Raw genomic sequence first — 17,786 nt, forward strand, 5'->3', positions numbered from 1 at the left:
GCAGGCTCAGGGTCAGGGCAGGCAGGCTCAGGGTCAGGGTCAGGGTCAGGGTTAGGGCAGGCAGGCTCAGGGTCAGGGCAGGCAGGCTCAGGGTCAGGGCAGGCAGGCTCAGGGTCAGGGCAGGCAGGCTCAGGGTCAGGGCAGGCAGGCTCAGGGTCAGGGCAGGCAGGCTCAGGGTCAGGGCAGGCAGGCTCAGGGTCAGGGCAGGCAGGCTCAGGGTTAGGGCAGGCAGGCTCAGGGTCAGGGCAGGCAGGCTCAGGGTCAGGGCAGGCTAACAACAGGTCAAGGGCAGGCAGGCTCAGGGTTAGGGCAGGCAGGCTCAGGGTTAGGGCAGGCAGGCTCAGGGTCAGGACAGGCAGGCTCAGGGTTAGGGCAGGCAGGCTCAGGGTCAGGGCAGGCAGGCTCAGGGTTAGGGCAGGCAGGCTCAGGGTCAGGGCAGGCAGGCTCAGGGTCAGGGCAGGCAGGCTCAGGGTTAGGGCAGGCAGGCTCAGGGTCAGGGCAGGCAGGCTCAGGGTTAGGGCAGGCAGGCTCAGGGTTAGGGCAGGCAGGCTCAGGGTCAGGGCAGGCAGGCTCAGGGTTAGGGCAGGCAGGCTCAGGGTCAGGGCAGGCAGGCTCAGGGTCAGGGCAGGCAGGCTCAGGGTTAGGGCAGGCAGGCTCAGGGTCAGGGCAGGCAGGCTCAGGGTTAGGGCAGGCAGGCTCAGGGTCAGGGCAGGCAGGCTCAGGGTCAGGGCAGGCAGGCTCAGGGTTAGGGCAGGCAGGCTCAGGGTCAGGGCAGGCAGGCTCAGGGTCAGGGCAGGCAGGCTCAGGGTCAGGGCAGGCAGGCTCAGGGTCAGGGCAGGCTAACAACAGGTCAAGGGCAGGCAGGCTCAGGGTTAGGGCAGGCAGGCTCAGGGTTAGGGCAGGCAGGCTCAGGGTCAGGACAGGCAGGCTCAGGGTTAGGGCAGGCAGGCTCAGGGTCAGGGCAGGCAGGCTCAGGGTTAGGGCAGGCAGGCTCAGGGTCAGGGCAGGCAGGCTCAGGGTTAGGGCAGGCAGGCTCAGGGTCAGGGCAGGCAGGCTCAGGGTTAGGGCAGGCAGGCTCAGGGTCAGGGCAGGCAGGCTCAGGGTTAGGGCAGGCAGGCTCAGGGTCAGGGTTAGGGCAGGGTCAGGGTCAGGGTTAGGGCAGGCTAACAACAGGTCAAGGACAGGCAGGCTCAGGGTTAGGGCAGGCTAACAACAGGTCAAGGGCAGGCAGGCTCAGGGTCAGGGCAGGCAGGCTCAGGGTCAGGGCAGGCAGGCTCAGGGTTAGGGCAGGCAGGCTCAGGGTCAGGGCAGGCAGGGTCAGGGTCAGGGTTAGGGCAGGCTAACAACAGGTCAAGGACAGGCAGGCTCAGGGTTAGGGCAGGCTAACAACAGGTCAAGGACAGGCAGGCTCAGGGTTAGGGCAGGCTAACAACAGGTCAAGGACAGGCAGGCTCAGGGTTAGGGCAGGCTAACAACAGGTCAAGGGCAGGCAGGCTCAGGGTCAGGGCAGGCAGGCTCAGGGTCAGGGCAGGCAGGCTCAGGGTCATGGCAGGCAGGCTCAGGGTCAGGGCAGGCAGGCTCAGGGTCATGGCAGGCAGGGTCAGGGTCAGGGCAGGCAAACAACAGGTCAAGGGCAGGCAGGCAGGCTCAGGGTCAGTGCAGGCAGAATGATCAAAACCGTGATAACTAGAACACAGGCTCAAGAAAACAGGAGTACGAAAAACAAGCTGGTAGGCTTGACGAGACAAGAAGAACTGGCAACAGACAAACAGAGATTGTCTCGTAAACTGAACAGGGCAGAATATTCTAGTCTCGTCCTCAAAATGTGACGCTGTGTTGTTGAAAAGGAAGGTGTATTCACGGTTTAGTTACAGAGGTTGTGGTTCATAGCTCTTGCTATGCCCCCTACTGGGATGCTAGATATAACATCTTTGAAGACCGATCAACATGTATGGGTTTTTACTAAGAACTTCAAGATAAACGTTATATTTATGTGTCGGTCAAAATCCCACTTCAGAACAGTCTCAACTGTGACCCCGAAACCATGCTGGAAAGAAGGACACTCAAAACATAAACAGGCATTATGATCTTTCTCTCCAAGTTTATTCAGCTCTGTTATCCCCTTCTCTTATCTTCCTTTTATTAATCCACAGTTACATGTACCAGAGGTAGCCTCTAATTCCTCCACAGTTACATGTACCAGAGGTAGCCTCTAATTCCTCCACAGGTACATGTACCAGAGGTAGCCTCTAATTCCTCCACAGTTACATGTACCAGAGGTAGCCTCTGATTACTAGACAGTTACATTGTCACACCCTGACCATAGTTTGCTCTGTATGTTTCTACGTTTTGGTTGGTCAGGGTGTGATCTGAGTGGGCATTCTATGTTGTGTGTCTAGTTTGTCTGTTTCTGTGTTTGGCCTGATATGGTTCTCAATCAGAGGCAGGTGTTAGTCATTGTCTCTGATTGGGAACCATATTTAGGTAGCCTGTTTGGGTTTTGTGGGTGATTGTCTCCTGTGTCAGTGTTTGTACCACACGGGACTGGTTTTGTGTGTGATTGTCGCCTGTGTCAGTGTTTGTACCACACGGGACTGGTTTTGTGGGTGATTGTCTCCTGTGTCAGTGTTTGTACCACACGGGACTGGTTTTGGGTTTTGTGGGTGATTGTCTCCTGTGTCAGTGTTTGTACCACACGGGACTGGTTTTGTGGGTGATTGTCTCCTGTGTCAGTGTTTGTACCACACGGGACTGGTTTTGGGTTTTGTGGGTGATTGTCTCCTGTGTCAGTGTTTGTACCACACGGGACTGGTTTTGTGGGTGATTGTCTCCTGTGTCAGTGTTTGTACCACACGGGACTGGTGTTGGGTTTTGTGGGTGATTGTCTCCTGTGTCAGTGTTTGTACCACACGGGACTGGTTTTGGGTTTTGTGGGTGATTGTCTCCTGTGTCAGTGTTTGTGCCACACGGGACTGGTTTTGGGTTTTGTGGGTGATTGTCTCCTGTGTCAGTGTTTGTACCACACGGGACTGGTTTTGGGTTTTGTGGGTGATTGTCTCCTGTGTCAGTGTTTGTGCCACACGGGACTGGTTTTGGGTTTTGTGGGTGATTGTCTCCTGTGTCAGTGTTTGTACCACACGGGACTGGTTTTGGGTTTTGTGGGTGATTGTCTCCTGTGTCAGTGTTTGTACCACACGGGACTGGTGTTGGGTTTTGTGGGTGATTGTCTCCTGTGTCAGTGTTTGTACCACACGGGACTGGTTTTGGGTTTTGTGGGTGATTGTCTCCTGTGTCAGTGTTTGTACCACACGGGACTGGTTTTGGGTTTTGTGGGTGATTGTCTCCTGTGTCAGTGTTTGTACCACACGGGACTGGTTTTGGGTTTTGTGGGTGATTGTCTCCTGTGTCAGTGTTTGTACCACACGGGACTGGTTTTGGGTTTTGTGGGTGATTGTCTCCTGTGTCAGTGTTTGTACCACACGGGACTGGTTTCGGGTTTTCACATTTATTGTTTTGTAGTTTGTTCATGTATAGTTTTTCTTATTAAAACACCATGAACTTCAACCCCGCTGCGTATCGGTCCGCCTCTCCTTCGACGGAAGAACCCCGTGACATACATGCTGCTGTGATATTCAGTATAAGCTAACTTATCACCCGAATAACCCATGTTGAGGTAGACTGTGTAGACACAACAGACTGCATTGTGTATGGACTGCCTTCTCTACCCACCCAGCTAAATATAAAACCACATATTCATTGTTCACCAGAGACAGTTAGAGTTAACCTTGTGCAGGTGTGTTGATACGACCAGTAGTTTTGGGTTAGTGAGGGAATGAATCTGCAGCACTGTGCTGACTGGCTGCACAGTAATACATGGCACTGTCTGTAGGGTTTATCTCAGAGATAACCAGGCTGGCTTTGGCCTTGGAATGACCTGTTAAGTTGAACCGTGTTTCATAGTTCTTCTCAAGAGTTGGGTTTGTATAGTGTAGTGTTCCAATGAGTTCCATGGTCTTCTGTCCTCCCTTGTCCTTCTGTTGGTACCACAACATGTACGGGTAGTCGTTGTCGCCGTGGTGACAGTCCAGGTGTGCCTCTCTGTGTTCAGTTGTCCTCCTCAGGAGGTGTTGAGGAGTCTGGCGGATGAGGAGAGAGGAGGAGAACACCACCTCCTCTACAGAGGGGAGGAAAACACAGTCAAGAGGACATTACAAAGATGCCACAGTGGATATAACGTATCTCTGTGACACTTACCTGAGAGGAAGGAGAGACAAACAAGGAACGTGGTAAATATTTTGAACATGGTGACTTTTTTAGTGCAGATAGATACTAAGACAAATGAAAAGGCTGAGGTAGGAACTCAATGGTAATTCCCCAGGAGGAGAGGGGAGGAGAGAAGGAGGGGAGGGGAGGAGGGGAGGAGAGAAGGAGGGGAGGGGGGAGGAGAGAAGGAGGAGAGAAGGAGGGATGAGGAGGGGAGGAGGGGAGGAGAGAAGGAGGGGGGAGGGATGAGGAGGGGAGGAGAGGAGAGGAGGGGAGGAGAGAAGGAGGGTAGGGGGGAGGAGAGAAGGAGGGGAGGGATGAGGAGGGGAGGAGAGGGGAGGAGAGAAGGAGGGGAGGGGGGAGGAGAGAAGGAGAGGGGAGCAGAGAAGGAGGGGAGGGGTTTAGTGAGTCTTTGTTCTGAGGAGGGAGGAGCTTATAGTTGATGTGTCTACCTACAGTACAGTGTGACATTACTGCGCTCTGCTGGATCAGCTGGAAGTTATTGATACAGGAACAGAAGTGATTGATACAGTAACAGAAGTTGTTGATACAGGAACATAAGTTATTAATACAATAACAGAAGTTATTGATACAGGACCAGAAGTTATTGATACAGGAACAGAAGTTATTGATACAGGAACAGAAGTTATTGATACAGGAGCAGAAGTTATTGATATAGGAGCAGAGGTTATTGATACAGGAGCAGAAGTTATTGATACAGGAACAGAAGTTATTGATACAGGAACAGAAGTTATTGATACAGGAGCAGAAGTTATTGATATAGGAGCAGAGGTTATTGATACAGGAGCAGAAGTTATTGATACAGGAACAGAAGTTATTGATACAGGAACAGAAGTTATTGATACAGGAACAGAAGTTATTGATACAGGAACAGAAGTTATTGATACAGGAACAGAAGTTATTGATACAGGAACAGAAGTTATTGATACAGGAGCAGAAGTTATTGATACAGGAACAGAAGTTATTGATACAGGAACAGAAGTTATTGATACAGGAACAGAAGTTATTGATACAGGAACAGAAGTTATTGATACAGGAGCAGAGGTTATTGATATAGGAGCAGAGGTTATTGATACAGGAGCAGAAGTTATTGATACAGGAACAGAAGTTATTGATACAGGAACAGAAGTTATTGATACAGGAACAGAAGTTATTGATACAGGAACAGAAGTTATTGATACAGGAACAGAAGTTATTGATACAGGAGCAGAAGTTATTGATACAGGAACAGAAGTTATTGATACAGGAACAGAAGTTATTGATACAGGAACAGAAGTTATTGGTGCAATAATAGAAAAAGTTAAGCTATAAGTAACAAAGAAAAGTACTCTTTATTTTGAAGAAAATAAATGATTATGATTATACATTTTTGAGGATGTTTAGCATTGCAAATGTTCAGCATTGAGGATGTTTCGCATTGAGGATGTTTAGCAGTGAGGATGTTTAGCAGTGAGGATGTTTAGCAGTGAGGATGTTTCGCATTGAGGATCTTTCGCATTGAGGATGTTTAGCAGTGAGGATGTTTAGCAGTGAGGATGTTTAGCAGTGAGGATGTTTCGCATTGAGGATGTTTCGCATTGAGGATGTTTAGCAGTGAGGATGTTCAGCATTGAGGATGTTTAGCAGTGAGGATGTTTCGCATTGAGGATGTTTAGCAGTGAGGATGTTTCGCAGTGAGGATGTTTAGCAGTGAGGATGTTTCGCATTGAGGATGTTTCGCATTGAGGATGTTTAGCAGTGAGGATGTTTAGCAGTGAGGATGTTCAGCATTGAGGATGTTTAACATTGCAAATGTTTAGCATTGAGGATGTTCAGCAGTGAGGATGTTCAGCAGTGAGGATGTTCAGCATTGAGGCTGTGGTTCAGAACACTGTAGGAGGTGTGACTATATATCTCAGAGTTGGGTTTGTATGGCTGAGATAGGACCTGCTGCAATGTCCTGTCTGGCAGTACAGAAATACACTGTCCTGTCTGGCAGTACAGAAATACACTGTCCTGTCTGGCAGTACAGAAATACACTGTCCTGTCTGGCAGTACAGAAATACACTGCACTGTCCTGTCTGGCAGTACAGAAATACACTGTCCTGTCTGGCAGTACAGAAATACACTGTCCTGTCTGGCAGTACAGAAATACACTGTCCTGTCTGGCAGTACAGAAATACACTGTCCTGTCTGGCAGTACAGAATTACACTGTCCTGTCTGGCAGTACAGAAATACACTGTCCTGTCTGGCAGTACAGAAATACACTGCACTGTCCTGTCTGGCAGTACAGAAATACACTGCAATGTCCTGTCTGGCAGTACAGAAATACACTGCACTGTCCTGTCTGGCAGTACAGAAATACACTGTCCTGTCTGGCAGTACAGAAATACACTGTCCTGTCTGGCAGTACAGAAATACAATGTCCTGTCTGGCAGTACAGAAATACACTGTCCTGTCTGGCAGTACAGAAATACACTGTCCTGTCTGGCAGTACAGAAATACACTGTCCTGTCTGGCAGTACAGAAATACACTGCACTGTCCTGTCTGGCAGTACAGAAATACACTGTCCTGTCTGGCAGTACAGAAATACACTGTCCTGTCTGGCAGTACAGAAATACACTGTCCTGTCTGGCAGTACAGAAATACACTGTCCTGTCTGGCAGTACAGAAATACACTGCACTGTCCTGTCTGGCAGTACAGAAATACACTGTCCTGTCTGGCAGTACAGAAATACACTGCACTGTCCTGTCTGGCAGTACAGAAATACACTGTCCTGTCTGGCAGTACAGAAATACACTGTCCTGTCTGGCAGTACAGAAATACACTGTCCTGTCTGGCAGTACAGAAATACACTGCACTGTCCTGTCTGGCAGTACAGAAATACACTGTCCTGTCTGGCAGTACAGAAATACACTGCACTGTCCTGTCTGGCAGTACAGAAATACACTGTCCTGTCTGGCAGTACAGAAATACACTGTCCTGTCTGGCAGTACAGAATTACACTGTCCTGTCTGGCAGTACAGAAATACACTGTCCTGTCTGGCAGTACAGAAATACACTGCACTGTCCTGTCTGGCAGTACAGAAATACACTGCAATGTCCTGTCTGGCAGTACAGAAATACACTGCACTGTCCTGTCTGGCAGTACAGAAATACACTGTCCTGTCTGGCAGTACAGAAATACACTGTCCTGTCTGGCAGTACAGAAATACAATGTCCTGTCTGGCAGTACAGAAATACACTGTCCTGTCTGGCAGTACAGAAATACACTGTCCTGTCTGGCAGTACAGAAATACACTGTCCTGTCTGGCAGTACAGAAATACACTGCACTGTCCTGTCTGGCAGTACAGAAATACACTGTCCTGTCTGGCAGTACAGAAATACACTGTCCTGTCTGGCAGTACAGAAATACACTGTCCTGTCTGGCAGTACAGAAATACACTGTCCTGTCTGGCAGTACAGAAATACACTGCACTGTCCTGTCTGGCAGTACAGAAATACACTGTCCTGTCTGGCAGTACAGAAATACACTGCACTGTCCTGTCTGGCAGTACAGAAATACACTGTCCTGTCTGGCAGTACAGAAATACACTGTCCTGTCTGGCAGTACAGAAATACACTGTCCTGTCTGGCAGTACAGAAATACACTGCACTGTCCTGTCTGGCAGTACAGAAATACACTGTCCTGTCTGGCAGTACAGAAATACACTGCACTGTCCTGTCTGGCAGTACAGAAATACACTGCACTGTCCTGTCTGGCAGTACAGAAATACACTGCACTGTCCTGTCTGGCAGTACAGAAATACACTGTCCTGTCTGGCAGTACAGAAATACACTGCACTGTCCTCTTGTGTCAGGTTGGAAACGGTTGAATCACAATACTGCGTTTCCTCTCAATTTCCTTTAGTTTTTGTTGTCTGTGTAAAGGTACCCCAGCAGTTGTAGCTGACTGTCCTGAGAATGAGACTGTCTGTACCAGAGAATGAGACTGTCTGTACCAGAGAATGAGACTGTCTGTACCAGAGAATGACATCATAGTATTTTAGAGTGTGGGAACAGAAGAGATCAGCGGAGTCCCCTGGGGGTCATTACCAGGGCAACAGGAGTTTTTTATTTATTTATTTTATTTCACCTTTATTTAACCAGGTAGGCTAGTTGAGAACAAGTTCTCATTTGCAACTGCGACCTGGCCAAGATAAAGCATAGCAGTGTGAGCATACAACAAAGAGTTACACATGGAGTAAACAATTAACAAGTCAATAACACAGTAGAAAACGAAGGGGGGGTCTATATACAATGTGTGCAAAAGGCATGAGGAGGTAGGCAAATAATTACAATTTTGCAGATTAACACTGGAGTGATAAAAGATCAGATGGTCATGTACAGGTAGAGATATTGGTGTGCAGAAGAGCAGAAAAGTAAATAAATAGAAACAGTACGGGGATGAGGTAGGTGAAAAGGGTGGGCTATTTACCAATAGACTATGTACAGCTGCAGCGATCGGTTAGCTGCTCAGATAGCTGATGTTTGAAGTTGGTGAGGGAGATAAAAGTCTCCAACTTCAGCGATTTTTGCAATTCGTTCCAGTCACAGGCAGCAGAGTACTGGAACGAAAGGCGGCCAAATGAGGTGTTGGCTTTAGGGATGATCAGTGAGATACACCTGCTGGAGCGCGTGCTACGGATGGGTGTAGCCATCGTGACCAGTGAGCTGAGATAAGGCGGAGCTTTACCTAGCATAGACTTGTAGATGACCTGGAGCCAGTGGGTCTGGCGACGAATATGTAGCGAGGGCCAGCCGACTAGAGCATACAAGTCGCAGTGGTGGGTAGTATAAGGTGCTTTAGTGACAAAACGGATGGCACTGTGATAGACTGCATCCAGTTTGCTGAGTAGAGTGTTGGAAGCCATTTTGTAGATGACATCGCCGAAGTCGAGGATCGGTAGGATAGTCAGTTTTACTAGGGTAAGCTTGGCGGCTTGAGTGAAGGAGGCTTTGTTGCGGAATAGAAAGCCGACTCTTGATTTGATTTTCGATTGGAGATGTTTGATATGAGTCTGGAAGGAGAGTTTGCAGTCTAGCCAGACACCTAGGTACTTATAGACGTCCACATATTCTAGGTCGGAACCATCCAGGGTGGTGATGCTAGTCGGGCATGCAGGTGCAGGCAGCGACCGGTTGAAAAGCATGCATTTGGTCTTACTAGCGTTTAAGAGCAGTTGGAGGCCACGGAAGGAGTGTTGTATGGCATTGAAGCTTGTTTGGAGGTTAGATAGCACAGTGTCCAAAGACGGGCCGAAAGTATATAGAATGGTGTCGTCTGCGTAGAGGTGGATCTGGGAATCGCCCGCAGCAAGAGCAACATCATTGATATACACAGAGAAAAGAGTCGGCCCGAGAATTGAACCCTGTGGCACCCCCATAGAGACTGCCAGAGGACCGGACAGCATGCCCTCCGATTTGACACACTGAACTCTGTCTGCAAAGTAATTGGTGAACCAGGCAAGGCAGTCATCCGAAAAACCGAGGCTACTGAGTCTGCCGATAAGAATATGGTGATTGACAGAGTCGAAAGCCTTGGCGAGGTCGATGAAGACGGCTGCACAGTACTGTCTTTTATCGATGGCGGTTATGATGTCGTTTAGTACCTTGAGTGTGGCTGAGGTGCACCCATGACCGGCTCGGAAACCAGATTGCACAGCGGAGAAGGTACGGTGGGATTCGAGATGGTCAGTGACCTGTTTGTTGACTTGGCTTTCGAAGACCTTAGATAGGCAGGGCAGGATGGATATAGGTCTGTAACAGTTTGGGTCCAGGGTGTCTCCCCCTTTGAAGAGGGGGATGACTGCGGCAGCTTTCCAATCCTTGGGGATCTCAGACGAGATGAAAGAGAGGTTGAACAGGCTGGTAATAGGGGTTGCGACAATGGTGGCAGATAGTTTCAGAAATAGAGGGTCCAGATTGTCAAGCCCAGCTGATTTGTACGGGTCCAGGTTTTGCAGCTCTTTCAGAACATCTGCTATCTGGATTTGGGTAAAGGAGAACCTGGAGAGGCTTGGGCGAGGAGCTGCGGGGGGGGCGGAGCTGTTGGCCGAGGTTGAAGTAGCCAGGCGGAAGGCATGGCCAGCCGTTGAGAAATGCTTATTGAAGTTTTCGATAATCATGGATTTATCAGTGGTGACCGTGTTACCTAGCCTCAGTGCAGTGGGCAGCTGGGAGGAGGTGCTCTTGTTCTCCATGGACTTCACAGTGTCCCAGAACTTTTTGGAGTTGGAGCTACAGGATGCAAACTTCTGCCTGAAGAAGCTGGCCTTAGCTTTCCTGACTGACTGCGTGTATTGGTTCCGGACTTCCCTGAACAGTTGCATATCACGGGGACTATTCGATGCTATTGCAGTCCGCCACAGGATGTTTTTGTGCTGGTCGAGGGCAGTCAGGTCTGGGGTGAACCAAGGGCTGTATCTGTTCTTAGTTCTGCATTTTTTGAACGGAGCATGCTTATCTAAAATGGTGAGGAAGTTACTTTTAAAGAATGACCAGGCATCCTCAACTGACGGGATGAGGTCAATGTCCTTCCAGGATACCCGGGCCAGGTCGATTAGAAAGGCCTGCTCACAGAAGTGTTTTAGGGAGCGCTTGACAGTGATGAGGGGTGGTCGTTTGACTGCGGCTCCGTAGCGGATACAGGCAATGAGGCAGTGATCGCTGAGATCCTGGTTGAAGACAGCGGAGGTGTATTTGGAGGGCCAGTTGGTCAGGATGACGTCTATGAGGGTGCCCTTGTTTACAGAGTTAGGGTTGTACCTGGTGGGTTCCTTGATGATTTGTGTGAGATTGAGGGCATCTAGCTTAGATTGTAGGACTGGCGGGGTGTTAAGCATATCCCAGTTTAGGTCACCTAACAGAACAAACTCTGAAGCTAGATGGGGGGCGATCAATTCACAAATGGTGTCCAGGGCACAGCTGGGAGCTGAGGGGGGTCGGTAGCAGGCGGCAACCGTGAGAGACTTATTTCTGGAGAGAGTAATTTTCAAAATTAGTAGTTCGAACTGTTTGGGTATGGACCTGGAAAGTATGACATTACTTTGCAGGCCATCTCTGCAGTAAACTGCAACTCCTCCCCCTTTGGCGGTTCTATCTTGACGGAAGATGTTATAGTTGGGTATGGAAATCTCTGAATTTTTGGTGGCCTTCCTGAGCCAGGATTCAGACACAGCAAGGACATCAGGGTTAGCAGAGTGTGCTAAAGCAGTGAGTAAGACAAACTTAGGGAGGAGGCTTCTGATGTTGACATGCATGAAACCAAGGCTTTTTCGAACACAGAAGTCAACAAATGAGGGTGCCTGGGGACATGCAGGGCCTGGGTTTACCTCCACATCACCCGCGGAACAGAGAAGGAGTAGTATGAGGGTGCGGCTAAAGGCTATCAAAACTGGTCGCCTAGAGCGTTGGGGACAGAGAATAAGAGGAGCAGGTTTCTGGGCATGGTAGAATATATTCAGGGCATAATGCGCAGACAGGGGTATGGTGGGGTGCGGGTACAGCGGAGGTAAGCCCAGGCACTGGGTGATGATGAGAGAGGTTGTATCTCTGGACATGCTGGTAGTAATGGGTGAGGTCACCGCATGTGTGGGAGGTGGGACAAAGGAGTTATCAGGGGTATGAAGAGTGGAACTAGGGGCTCCATTGTGAACTAAAACAATGATAACTAACCTGAACAACAGTATACAAGGCATATTGACATTTGAGAGAGACATATAGCGAGGCATACAGTAATCACAGGTGTTGAATTGGGAAAGCTAGCTAAAACAGTAGGTGAGACAACAGCTAATCAGCTAGCACAACAACAGCAGGTAAAATGGCGTAGACTAGGCAACGGGGCCAACAGATAAAACAAACAAGCAGAATGGAGTACCGTGATTTATGGACAGTCCAGCGTGCATCAGCTATGTAGCCAAGAGATCAGTGTCCAGGGGGCAGCGGTGGATGGGGAAGGGAAGCTGGACTGGCGAGTGTTATCCAGGTTAAAAAAACGAACAATGACTAAATAGCTTGTAGCTAGTTAGCTGGTTAGCTTCTGGAGGTTCTTGAGTGTGTTCTAAAAATAAAAAAAAATAAAAAATAATAGCGATTCCGTATCACATTGGGTGAGGCAGGTTTCCGGAAGGTATAAAGTCTGGAGAATCCTGGCACGTAGACACAACCCTGGAAGGAGAGGAAGAGGGGAGGAAGAGGGGGAGGAGAGGAAGTGGAGGAAGAGGGGAATAAGAGGAGGAAGATGATGAGGAAGTGGTGAGGAGGAGGAAGTGGAGGAGAAAGAGGAGGAGGATGAGGAAGATGAAGAGGAGAGGAAGAGAAGAGGAAGATGAGAGGAGGAGGGGGAGGAAGAGTGGAGATAATCAAATGTGTGTGAATCTAAGTTGACTAATGAATTGATTGTCAGCAGGTTTTTCATGTATCCAGATTAGACACAATTGCTAGCAAACACAGAAATGCCCTCCATGACAATGAAATGTCTGGTACCTCAATATATTACCATGGTCTTAGTCTTACCTGTGAGACAATGTGATACCAAAGAGACAGTGAGGATCATGGTAACAAATTAAAGAAAGCTTTGACTATGTACAGACTCAGTGAGCATAGCCTTGCTATTGAGAAAGGCCGCCGTAGGCAGTCATGGCTCTCAAGAGAAGACAGGCTATGTGCTCACTGCCCACAAAATGAGGTGGAAACTGAGCTGCACTTCCTAACCTCCTGCCCAATGTATGACCATATTAGAGACACATATTTCCCTCAGATTACACAGATCCACAAAGAATTCGAAAACAAATCCAATTTTGATAAACTCCCATATCTACTGGGTGAAATTCCACAGTGTGCCATCACAGCAGCAAGATTTGTGACCTGTTGCCACGAGAAAAGGGCAACCAGTGCAGAACAAACACCATTGTAAATACAACCCATATTTATGCTTATTTATTTTATCTTGTGTCCTTTAACCATTTGTACATTGTTAAAACACTGTATATATATAATATGACATTTGTAATGTCTTTATTGTTTTGAAACGTCTGTATGTGTGATGTTTACTGTTAATTTTTATTGTTTATTTCACTTTATATATTCACTTTATATATTATCTACCTCACTTGCTTTGGCAATGTTAACACATGTTTCCCATGCCAATAAAGCCCTTGAATTGAATTGAATTGACAGTCTGTCTGCACTACAGAGAGAGAAGAGCAGATCATCTGTGTAAAGCTTCACACTGAGACAGACAAAGGGGAAAGTACATCATCACAGCGACATTGATTGGCAGCTACCCAACCTCGGTCTGTCTATCCCTCTTTCTCAGTCCCCCTTTCTCTTTCCCTCCTTCTCGCTCTCTCTTTCTAACTTCCCTCTTCTCTCTATCCTCCTCTCCCCTCATCTCTCTCTGAACAGAGGTCTGTTAGTTCATGTGGTTTAATGCAGGTGTTTTGATACAGTACCAGATGGGTCTGATAGGTAGAGGTTTTTGTAGAGTAGACGGTGTCTCTGTACCACTGTGTATAACTAGCAGCACAGAAATACTCCCCACTGTCTTCAACTTGTCTCAGTTTGAGGAGATCAAGGAAGGCTTCGTTCCTTCCATCACCTTTCACGTCAAAGTAACCTTCATATGAGGGTTCAACAGTCTGACCTGTATAGTTTACATATGCTATGAGTTTCAGAGCCTCCCACAGGACACTGGTACCAGAGGATAGTGTCATAGTTAGGGATTTTATGACTGCAGCTGAGTGGGACAGAGACAGACGCATTAGGCTCTAGCAGCAGTGTAGAGGGAGACTGGTACACTACCTTACTGAGAGAGACACCTGGGGAGAGAGACAGAGACAGATGCATTAGGCTCCACCAGCAGTGTAGAGGGAGACTGGTACACTACCTTACTGAGAGAGACACCTGGGGAGAGAGACAGAGACAGACGCATTAGGCTCTAGCAGCAGTGTAGAGGGAGACTGGTACACTACCTTACTGAGAGAGACACCTGGAGAGAGAGACAGAGACAGATGCATTAGGCTCTAGCAGCAGTGTAGAGGGAGACTGGTACACTACCTTACTGAGAGAGACACCTGGGGAGAGAGACAGAGACAGATGCATTAGGCTCCACCAGCAGTGTAGAGGGAGACTGGTACACTACCTTACTGAGAGAGACACCTGGGGAGAGAGACAGAGACAGACGCATTAGGCTCTAGCAGCAGTGTAGAGGGAGACTGGTACACTACTTTACTGAGAGAGACACCTGGGGAGAGAGACAGGGAGAGGGACAGAGACAGACGCATTAGGCTCTAGCAGCAGTGTAGAGGGAGACTGGTATACTACCTTACTGAGAGACACACCTGGGGAGAGAGACAGAGACAGGGAGAGGGACAGAGACAGACGCATTAGGCTCTAGCAGCAGTGTAGAGGGAGACTGGTACACTACATTACTGAGAGACACACCTGGGGAGAGAGACATAGCGAGCGAGAGAGACAGCGAGAGAGAGAGACAGCAAGAGAGAGAGACAGCGAGAGAGTGAGACAGTGAGAGGGGAGAGAGAGACAGGGAGAGAGGAGAGAGAGACAGGGAGAGAGAGAGAATAAGAGAGAGACAGTGTGATTGAGAGAGAGAGAGAGAGAGAGAGAGAGAGAGAGAGAGAGAGAGAGAGAGAGAGAAAGACAGCGAGAGAGACAGAGAGAGAGAGAGAGAGAGACAGAGAGAGAGAGAGAGCGCGAGAGAGAGAGAGAGAGAGAGAGCGCGAGAGAGAGAGAGAGAGAGAGAGGAAAGAGAGACAGTGAGAGAGAGTACAGAGTACATTACTTTAACTTTACAATGCATAACAAATTATTGCATGAAACCTGTGAAGTAATTATTTTTACAGATTTAATACACATTGTTACATGTTCATATTTAATAAATATTTGAGGAAACTAATAAATAACAGTAGCTAAATTACCTGTGATCCAGAAGAGGGGGACTGTGATAATGATAAGAGGTTTGTACATGTTGACTCTCAATGATTGTTGAAAACCAACTGACATCTCATCTTTACTGAGTGGAGAGGAGAGCCAGGAAGTGACCTCATCGGTGATGTAATGACAGAATGCAGACCTCAAATGCAGCTGTAAGGGGAGGTGTTGTTTCAGTATAATCGACTGAGACAGTGAATGAGAGAAAGGTTTTTTTGTTGTAGTGTAGAGAGGGGAATGAGCACCACCGTGATTCACCAGCAGCACAGAAATACACGGCGCTGTGTTGGGGTCGTCTCAAGTCGAACATATTCAGAGAGACATTCTTTGGGCCACCACCACTCAAATCCCTACTCCTATCGAAACGCTTTTCATATGAACGCTCAATAGTTGGAGTCAGTAAATAGTGGAGTGGAGGAAGAGACAGGAAGTGACATCATTTGTTGTTTTAATTGACAGAACTCTGTTACAGTCATAGCCAATAGAATCTCTAGAAAAGGACGGCTGCCAGCGCACAGCATTATGACATCACGGGGATGACCCATTGTACTCGTTCTAGTTCTGTGGTTATACAATATTGGCACTGAATCAAATCCAAACCTTCAATGCAGGTGTGAGGGGAGGTAATCTGCTAAACGGGATACTACAGTGAGACAGACTGTGTCACATAAGGTTTTTGTTGTAGGAGAGAGGGAATCTACAACACAGTGCAGCACCTTCACTTGCAACACAGAAATACACTGCACTGTGTTCGGGACCTTAAAGGTTGAACATGTTCAGAGAAGCGTTCTTTGGTTCATTTTGAGTCAAATCCCCAGTCACGTTTAGATGTTCTTCAAAGTATGAGACTTGACATATAAATAAGCTAGGTGTTTTAGTTCTGTTTCTCCTGGTGACTGCTGGAACCACTGCATCAGTCTGTAGTTAGTTCTCTCGTGATGGCAGAAGAGTTGAACATTTTCTCCACGTTTGAGTAAGACTTCAGAGGGAGTCTGGTGAACCTCAACGCTGACAGAAAGACCTGGAGAGGGGTGAAGAGAACACATTTAGACACTTTTATATATTTTTTTAATGGAAACATACGTACACAAAAACTCTCATACTTGTCATAGTTTCCTAGACTAATGTTATTACCTGTCAGACAAATAAGTGAGACAGAGAATGGGATGAGAAATGGGAACATTTCTCTGTCAACAAGAACAATATGTAGAGGAAGTGTCATTCAGAACTCACCAGGAAGAGGATAAAGAACACTATGACATCACAATCCAAAACATGGGCGTGACAGTAATGATCCCTCCCACTGGAAACAAAAACAGAAATTGTGAATCACAAATGGATACCAACTGGCACCTATTCCCTATAAAGTGCACTACTTTAGACCAGGGCCCATACGGTCCAATTTGGGACTCACTACTACAGAATGAATTCAACTGTTCACAAGAAGCACCATCCTACAGTACATGCATTTACAATGGTGTTAAGCAGCCAGGTGGTTTGAATGAGCATCAGTACATATAGGGATTCAACTGGATCAGAATCAAGGGGTTTGAGTCAGGGAGAGGGAAGTGGATCAGAACAAGGGGTTTGAGTCGGGAGAGAGGGAAGTGGATCAGAACCAAGGGGTTTGAGTCAGGGAGAGGGAAGTGGATCAGAACCAAGGGGTTTGAGTCAGGGAGAGAGGGAAGTGGATCAGAACCAAGGGGTTTGAGTCGGGAGAGAGGGAAGTGGATCAGAACCAAGGGGTTTGAGTCAGGGAGAGGGAAGTGGAACAGAACAAGGGGTTTGAGTCAGGGAGAGAGGGAAGTGGATCAGAACAAGGGGTTTGAGTCAGGGAGAGGGAAGTGGATCAGAACAAGGGGTTTGAGTCAGGGAGAGGGAAGTGGATCAGAACCAAGGGGTTTGAGATATATCAGAGCAGCGTCAGTCTCTAGGTCTACCCCATCATGATAGATATATCAGAGCAGCGTCAGTCTCTAGGTCTACCCCATCATGATAGATATATCAGAGCAGCTCCAGTCTCTAGGTCTACCCCATCATGATAGATATATCAGAGCAGCTCCAGTCTCTAGGTCTACCCCATCATGATAGATATATCAGAGCAGCGTAAGTCTCTAGGTCTACCCCATCATGATAGATATATCAGAGCAGCGTTAGACTAATAGAATGTTCTGGTGACACCAGTAGACTAACAGAATGTTCTGGTGACACCAGTAGACTAATATAATGTTCTGGTGACACCAGTAGACTAATAGAATGTTCTGGTGACACCAGTAGACTAATATAATGCTCTGGTGACACCAGTAGACTAATAGAATGCTCTGATGACACCAGTAGACTAATAGAATGTTCTGGTGACACCAGTAGACTAACAGAATGTTCTGGTGACACCAGTAGACTAATAGAATGCTCTGATGACACCAGTAGACTAATAGAATGCTCTGGTGACACCAGTAGACTAATATAATATTCTGGTTACATCAGTAGACAAACAGAATTTTCTGATGACACCAGTAGACTAATAGAA

General features: G+C 47.7%; 1 gene segment (V, D, J or C); it reads right to left on the minus strand.

The window, feature by feature from the left end:
* Positions 1-15,310, minus strand: part of LOC109884463 (T-cell receptor beta-1 chain C region-like) — a 31,561-nt gene extending 16,251 nt beyond the window's left edge. Inside the window, 1 exon segment of the C gene segment in view lies at positions 15,247-15,310. Within this exon segment, the coding sequence occupies positions 15,247-15,295 (49 nt within the window).
* Positions 15,311-17,786: the final 2,476 nt, after the last annotated feature.

The sequence above is a fragment of the Oncorhynchus kisutch genome, linkage group LG7, assembly GCF_002021735.2.
Source record: "Oncorhynchus kisutch isolate 150728-3 linkage group LG7, Okis_V2, whole genome shotgun sequence".
Lineage (NCBI taxonomy): Eukaryota > Metazoa > Chordata > Actinopteri > Salmoniformes > Salmonidae > Oncorhynchus > Oncorhynchus kisutch.